This window comes from Lucilia cuprina, chromosome 4 (genome assembly GCF_022045245.1).
Source record: "Lucilia cuprina isolate Lc7/37 chromosome 4, ASM2204524v1, whole genome shotgun sequence".
Classification (NCBI taxonomy): Eukaryota; Metazoa; Arthropoda; class Insecta; order Diptera; family Calliphoridae; genus Lucilia; species Lucilia cuprina.
The window spans coordinates 41,082,992-41,091,356 of record NC_060952.1 but is presented as its reverse complement, the minus strand read 5'-3'; the positions used below and the strand labels follow the sequence as shown (position 1 = coordinate 41,091,356).

The 8,365-nt window shown below is 30.9% G+C and overlaps 2 protein-coding genes across 5 annotated transcripts in view; one reads left to right on the top strand and one right to left on the bottom strand.

The window, feature by feature from the left end:
• Positions 1-841: 841 nt before the first annotated feature.
• LOC111687143 overlaps positions 842-8,365 on the top strand; it is a 108,474-nt gene continuing 100,950 nt past the window's right edge. Inside the window, exon 1 of the mRNA XM_046949101.1 lies at positions 842-1,111. The gene's annotated coding sequence lies outside the window, so the exon portion shown is untranslated. The remainder of the gene's footprint in view (positions 1,112-8,365) is intronic.
• On the bottom strand, positions 1,313-6,636 carry LOC111678252 (4-coumarate--CoA ligase 1). 4 transcript variants are annotated; one of them, XM_046949104.1, is made up of 5 exons: positions 6,401-6,636; positions 5,301-5,461; positions 2,851-3,058; positions 2,436-2,763; positions 1,313-2,362 (listed from the first exon to the last, which is right to left on the bottom strand). In XM_046949104.1, exons 2-5 carry the CDS (start codon positions 5,427-5,429, stop codon positions 1,396-1,398), a joined length of 1,632 nt encoding a protein of 543 aa, XP_046805060.1. In that variant the 5' UTR covers positions 5,430-5,461; positions 6,401-6,636; the 3' UTR covers positions 1,313-1,395. The 4 variants fall into 4 exon arrangements, with proteins under 4 accessions (XP_046805060.1, XP_023295306.2, XP_023295305.2 ...); XM_023439538.2 differs by lacking the exon at positions 6,401-6,636 and adding an exon at positions 6,206-6,367; XM_023439537.2 differs by lacking the exon at positions 6,401-6,636 and adding an exon at positions 5,971-6,366.

Sequence of the window (8,365 nt, the reverse complement as noted above, 5' to 3'; positions counted from 1 at the left end):
AATCATGAACTTAAAAGGCCTATTCGGCGGGTTCGGCTGTATGAGGGTAAGGTGAAATAATGGACCGATGTTACCCATTTTCAATAGGATTCGTCTTCGGTACCATAGAAGATTATGTGCCAAATTTTATTGAATTATCTCCAAAATTGTGACCTGTAGTTTGATTACAATGTTTACAAGCCCTATTCGGAGGTTCGGAGCTTGGTGAAATAATGGACCGATCTTAACCATTTTCAAAAGGTTTCGTTCCTGGGACAATAGAAATAGACTCAGAAAATGATTTTAAGTCGATTGATATACTCTATGGTGGGTATAGGACCAATATTATTGTGTGTTACAAACATTTGCATAAACTCAATATACCCTCCCCACTAAAGTGGTGTAGGGTTAAAAACACTTCACTTTGCGTTAAAAATATTTTTATGAAATTTTTTGAAAACACAAAAACAATTTATATGAATAATAAAGTGAAGTGAGGGTAAGGGATTTATCAAAAAATTGTCCTTGGACGAACGGACTTGCATGGATTGCCTTTGAATCGAAAAAGTCTCATAATTTATATTATTTTTTGGACAAATATTTCGATCTCCTACAAACGTAACGAAAAAAAATCAATCAATAAAAAAAGGAAAATACAAAATCGAATAAATCCTCAACATAAAAAACTAATTGGCAGCACTGTTAAATAAAAAATGTGCCAAAATAAAATAATCCTTTTTTTTGCAACTTTGCATGTAAGTTCCGTTATAAATTTATTGTTGTTGCTGATCTTATTTGTGTTTATGTTTATGTTTTGTTAGTGGAATATAATAAGAAAATGTAAATATTTGGAAATAAAATGAAAATAAAAGTGTGAAAAATAAAAAATAGAATGTAATAAAAATATGTTTATTAAATATGTTCAAAGAAAAGTGGTAAAAAATGAGGATTGAGCTTTAAAGTTCCAACTGAAGCACAGACATTTTTAGCCAAAAGAAAAAAAATTAAAAGAAAATGGAGTTAATATGTGAAAAAAAATTAATAGTAAAATACGAAAAAAGTATATAATTCAGTATAAATCAGTACTTCATACATGAAGCGGCGTCCTAAGAGCAAACATTTGTAAAAACAGGTAAGTTGTTTTTCGTTTAATAAACTTTTTTTATTTCTTTTTAAATATGTATGTATGGTTGTATAAAATGTATAAAACTTTTTAATATGGAATTATTTTATAAAAGTGTCTTTTGTCTACTTGCACCAATAATATATTGCATTTACCATTACTTATCAATTATTCCTATAAGATTTTGTTGTTCACAAAAATATTTATTTGTTTTTTTTTACAACTTAAACTTGCAAAGTTTACTTTATGGCTTTGGTAGGGAGGGATTGTTTTCAATGAAATTTTAGTTTCCTCTACAATTTTGATTTAGTTTTCTTTTTTAACATATCGCGGAGGACACGTCTCAATATTTTTCCACTGGGATTTTTAGGAATTTCATCGACAAACATAACGCCACCACGTAACTTTTTAGCGGGGGACGCACGTTCAGCCACAAAATCAATTACTTCTTGTTCACTTAGCTGGACATTGGCTTGTTTAACCACAAAAGCCATGGGTAATTCCCCGGCTTCCTCATCGGGTTTGCCGATAACAGCAGCATCCTTAATTTTAGGATGGGTTAAAAGCAAGGCTTCAATTTCTGCCGGAGGCACTTGGAAGCCTTTGTATTTGATTAATTCCTTAATGCGGTCCACAATAAAGAATTCAAAATCATCATCAAAGTAACCAATATCGCCGGTATGAAGCCAACCATCAACAATAACACTTTGTGTAGATTTGACATCGCCTATATACCCTTTCATAATACAATCACCCTTAAAACACAGTTCGCCACGTTGGTTAGGACCCAAAGTCTTGCCAGTATCGGGATCTATAACCTTAGCATAAAGTCCCACCTTTAAAGCACCAACACTGCCGGGTTTACAGGCATTATCATTTTGTACCAATAAACTTAAAGTGGATTCACTTAAACCATAACCCTGGCGTATAATGGGCACACCAATACGTTCTTTAATCTGATCTTCGGTTTCTTTGCTTAAAGGAGCTGCACCACACAGCAAAACCATTAAAGAAGATAAATCGTATTTTTCCACAATGGGATGTTTGGCCAAAAATACCATTAATGGAGGCACCATAAAAGCCATCATAACACGATATTTCTCAATGGCACTCAAGAATAAATGATCTTCAAATTTGGGCAAATAAACCAAACATGTGCCCAAGCAGGCACAGGTAATAAGAGTTAAGCAGCCAAAAGCATGGAACCAAGGAATAACGGTCAACATGGTTATTTCGCCCAAAGGAAGAGCAGTAGGTTCTCTGTAGAAAAATTAAACAATTTTTTAAAATATACTTGTATGTACCTATATGTATTTCTACCTTCACTACTTACAACTGTGAATCCAAGGTGGACAAAATATTTGATTGTGTCAATTGTACACCCTTTGGCATGCCAGTGGTACCTGAAGAGCATACGATCAAAGCAACATCATCGTTTTTATTGGCTTTTATGCAATCATAACTTGCTTCTGAAGGTATGGATTTATCTTCCATTAATTGTTTGAAAGCATAAACATTAGAATGCGTAGAGTTAGTAGAAAACACCACAATTTTCTTGACAAATGAGTTGTTTTTCGCCACCTTGGTAATGCGTTCTATGGTCGTTTTTGAAGCGAAAATAACTTTGGGTTTTGACAGATTAATAGCATGATGCACTTCACCTATAAATAAAATATAAAATATAATATAAAATAAAATTTTGTCTTTATCCCTAGTTATGTTTACAATTTTATTTTTTATAAACTTACGTTCCGAATATGTAACATTTAAGGGTGCTACTGTGGCATTTAGCGCAAAAGTAGCAAATAAGGTTATAGCAAATTCTACACTATTTTCACTGGATAATCCTACTACATCATTGCTTTTTACACCCAAATGTTTGAGTACATAAGTCAATCTTACAATTGAATCATGTATATACTGGGCAGAGTACACTTGACCAGTGACAGCATCGATCTAGAAAAAATTTGAGATAAAGAAAAAGTATTTAGTATATTTTTGTATTCTGTTATTAAGTTTGTTTAAAATTTCTAAACTTTTTACAGAAATTGTTAGGACTTTCGATTGTGTGCTGATATCAATTAAAGTTTCGAGTTATTTTTGTAATAAGATAACAATATATATTATTTACATGTCGATAAAGAGTTGGCTTTAGATATTTACAATGTCGCCTAAGGTAACCAAGGAAAAACTTACATTGAAAAGTAATGACTTAAAATTTTAATAAAACCTCTTTTCACTACTTCTTCTTTAGCATTTCAACTCTTATTTTAACACGGTGATGTCATTGCAAGTACTTCTATGCTCGCTTTCAAATAGGGAAAATAAGTATATTTTCCTTACAAAGAAGTTGAGTAAGTTGTTTTGTTTTTAATAATAGGAAGGAGCCAGTGAGAGTACAAACCAAGGACTTCGGTTTGTAAGTTAAATGTTTTACTTACTGCACCATGGCTTAGCTATTTTATTGAGCGTTGAATAATGTTTTTTACATACAAAAACTTACATTGAAAGGTAATGGGTTAAAATGATAATAAAAGCTTCTTTCACTCCTTCTACTTTAGCATTTTAACTCATTATTTTATCACGGTAATGTCATTGCAGACAAGTACTTTTACGCTTACTTTCAAATATGGAGTTAAAGAAGTATATTTTGCTTACAAAGAAGTTGTTAAGTAATAGAGAGAGAATACGAACCAGGGACTTGGGTTTGTTATTTAAATGTTCTACTTACTGCACCACTGCTTAGCTATTTTAATGCACGTCAAATAATGGTTTTCAGATACAAAGTTAATGTTGTTTTCTTTTTTATAAAACACTATTCTTAACACGCAATAAAATAAAATATGCAAACAAAATGTATACCCACCTACTAAATTGATTTCGACTTTCGTTTTCTAAATCTTTGATAGCTTCTAAGTGAAGCGGCTGTTCTGTTCGAATCAGCTCTAGTAAAACCAAAGCAGGTAAGCCTGCTTTGGTTTTACTTTGGAATACTATACGATGTAGGTCTAACTGGAATTGAGAGAAATACGGAGGGTATTTCTGACTATTTAGTTACGACCTTGGACTTCGGAGATGTACCTTCAATAGTGATTCCTAGTAGGGACGAGTGAATTGGGTCTGAAATACTGTTTTGAGGGATGTGTGTGCAGTCTTTACTGATGGATTCAAGATGGAACCTGGTACAGGGGCCAGAGTTTATCTGTTGATGATAACATAAGATCATTCTATAAACTTCCGCATCGAGGCGGAGATCTTTGCGATCTGTAAAGACGTGGACATCATTAAGACACACATTACAAGGAGATAACGATTTATGTTGATAGTCAGGCAGCACTTAAAGCTTTACAATGTCACATGTTACATTCTAGCTTGGGAATTAGCTGCAGAAGGGACCTGGAATCATTAGTCAGGTTATACACAGTGAGACTGTGTTGGTTACCGACCCATTGTGATATTCGGGGGAACGAGATCGTAGATGAATTGGCCAGACAGGGTTCAGAGCATGATCTTAATAGTAGGGCTAGTTCTGTAAAATCCCCTATCTGTTATTACTATAGACTAATCTCCGGAAAAATCAAAAGCAAGCAGTATACATACTGTTAGGAATGGACAGGAAGAGCATTTCGGGCTTTTAAGGGTAACTGAGTGGGTAACACGCAGTATTTTTGTAGGTTGTTTGAGGACGAAAAGGCCTAAAATGGTTAGGTAAAAGATTTCATGATGAAGTGGGAGATGTAGCTGGTTGTGACTTAGGTGACATATTAGGCTTCATCAGGGAAATATCTTATTCAGGTGACGGAGAATGGAGATTTCCCTTCCATTTCCACTTTCTTTCTGTAATCGTGTATGGGGGGAGGGTATAAAACCCTTTTAAACTAAACTAAACTTCTAAGATAATCTATCCATGTCTGTCAGTCAGCATGATTGTCAGTTGAAATCAGGATAGGAATCGAATGGAAGGAGCAGCTTACTGAAATTTGCCACAATTGCATTGGTTTAAAACAAGTCAAAAGTTTAGACTTAAACAATCTTGTCCATACTAACGTTTTTAAAAACGTAATATTACAGAAAACAAAATAAAGCTCAAATCCGGTATATTTTAAGAAAGCTTCTACATAATATACTTTTAATTATTCTATAGACCTAATTACTTCAGCAAAAAATAAAATATATTTTAAAATTTTCCATTAATTACCATAACAGTTTGATTGCCAAAACTTTTGTATTTAGCCAAAACAAAATCACCCAATGATTTGTAAGCTTGTGTTTCGGTGCCGGTTATGGGTCCGCCATAAACAATATTTCCAGGTAATAAAGTAGCCATATTATAAATATATTATTATTGCTTTAATTCAACTGAAAGTACAAAAGAAAATACAACTTTATTAATTTAGCCAAAATTTTCAATTAATTTAAATTAAACTTTGATTTCTTAACAAACAAACATACATACATACTCATACAATCTACTTAAGTGTGGTATGTAATAAATGATAAAATTTAAATAACTTTAATCTAATCTAATGATTATTATGTACTTTGAAGATTGCAAATTAAAAAGTCATTCTAACAAATAATAAAGACTTCAAGAGTATTTGATGCACAAATAATAGAAAATTTCTCCTAAAATTGGAGAAACCTTTAGCTTTATTTTCTTTTAAAAATTTCTATAACCAACAACAAGTTCAAAGTTCAAAATTTACTTATTATTTTTTGGGAGGTTTAAAATACACTTTATAAATAAATAATGAGAGATTTGTAAACTTTAGACTTTTTTACAAAAGTCTAATAAATTAACATTTTTCGTGTTCTATTTATTAATTTTGAAATAAAATGCATTAAATATACATATATAACATACTTGCCTTTTGTATAGAATTAATTTTTTTTGTACTCTTGTACAAACAAATATGCAAATAATTCAACTTCTCACTTTATTTTATTTTCCGATTTTATTAAAAATGAGAATTAATTGTGATTGTTTTTGTACTTATTAAAAATGAACCGTTTCAGTCGGTGTTCAGAACACAACTGATAACAAATTTCCAACTTAATGGTGAACAATAACATGCAATTTTTAGTATTTATGTGTTTTAATACCTTTAATCATAAACAACTGATGGAATCTATGTAGTTCTAATACAATTTGCCAAACTTTAACAGGAGTTAGTTAATAAAGAAATGATAAAGATTAATTTAATAATAAGTAGAATTAGAAAAAAACTAAAATTTTGACGGACGGTTTTATAGAAAGTTGATTTAGTTTTCTCATTGAGTTCTTTTTTTTCACTATACCTTCATATTACTAATTTGCCGATATTAATGTGGATAACATGTGTATCAAGAGTTGGAGTAATTTTCGGGGTGAAGAGTATGGTGGTTGTTTTTTTATTTACATACACATTTACACAACATGATGTTGGTTTAATTTTTGCTAGTGGTTACATGGATTAAAACATATGATCAATGTTTTTGTAATTTAATATACAAATTAATTGATTTTAATTATTTTTTTTTTTAAATTAACAAATTATTTATAATCTATGATTAACAATTATTAATGATTTTTATTTTATTAAATTTGCTAAAAATTATATTTAAAATAATATATATTTATATTTAACATATGTTGGCAACTCTTTATTTTAACAGCTGTTTAAGGTAGTATTTTAAAAGAATGTATTCGTTAAATACTTAAAATTAAATTTCAATTATATGTCTAAACAAATTTGAAAAACAATAAGAAACATAAAAATAACTTTCGAAAAACTTACAAAGAAATATAAATTCCCAGGAAAACTTTTATAACTTGTTCAAAAAACTACTAGTTTTAGAACGAGTGAAAACAGAACCACTTCAGATTCTTAAACAACAGCCTTGGAACTAGTAGTGTCGCCATTACATTTGGAAACCGTTTCTTAGAATATTGTTGTGGTTCTTAAATAGCTTTAAAGGAACTAGTTCTTTGGAAATAGTTATACATTGCTACACCAATTCAATGGAACGCATACTAGTTCCGAAGAAAAGATTAGATGTGCGGAAGAATTATATTAAGATTTACGTAAGATATGTATATGTTTGTAAGTTATGTAAATAACATTGGTACAATATTAAAAATTCCTCAACAGTTTCTCAAAATTGCTCCTAATCTTAATAATTTCAAACAAAAACGATAAAAAAGAAATATTTGTTTATACGTTCTGTACTTCCCTAGAACTAGTTCCGAGGTTAACAAATTCAAACAAAAATCATTCTAAAAAAAAACGAGTACAGTCTTAAATCATATGTTCTAGAACTAGGAAAATGTGGACATGTCCTTATAAATGTTGGTGGAGGAATTCATGTCTACTTCAAAGTTTTTTATGTAAAATTTAAAAGTGTAATTAGTGTTTATAGGTGATTTTTGACCTTTAATTCATTTTCTGAAGGAAGTTTTTATGGGGGCTAGGCCCGATCATTACAAAAATTGGTAATGTCATTAAAAGATCTATAAAACTAAGTTTTGCCGACTTTTGTTGACATAATAGAACATTGAACTTAATTATGAGCCCAAAGGCCATATTCAGGGGGTACGGATGTATGGGGGCTAGGCGAAATAATGGACCGACTTCATCCATTTTCAAAAAAAGAGTGTGTGACAAATTTCATTCAATTATCTTGAAATTTGCGACTTATACCTTGCACAAAAGGTTTACATGGACAGCCAGCCGGACGGACATAACTCAATCGACTCAGAAAACGATTCTAAGCCGATTGGTATACTTTAAGGTGGGTATCGGACGAATATTTTTGTATGTTACACAAATCAGCACAAACCCAATATACCCTCCCCACTAAAGTGGTGTAGGGTATAATGGCTACCGCTTAAACTACAACTCTAGTTGACATTGTAGATTACTCTAAAAATATTTAATTTGTTAAAATAAAATCGAAAATTATTGATATAAATAAGTGTCATTGTTTAGCCCACGATGCTTACACAGAAGAAATGCAAAAATACGGGCTGCAGCTTATCCCTCTTCCAAATTTAGTGCACAAACATGATGGTTATACAATTTAGGATTATTCTTATTTGTACAAATCCTCTGCCTTATATTCCGTTTATAATTTACAAAATATTCATTACTAAGAAGGAGTTTAGTTAGAACATATATGTAAAAAAAGCTAATAGTAGACTTAGTGAATGTATGTCCGTAAAGTATTATGATTTTCTCAAATTCAAAACTACACTTTTTAAACTACAGGTTATCATATTAAGTA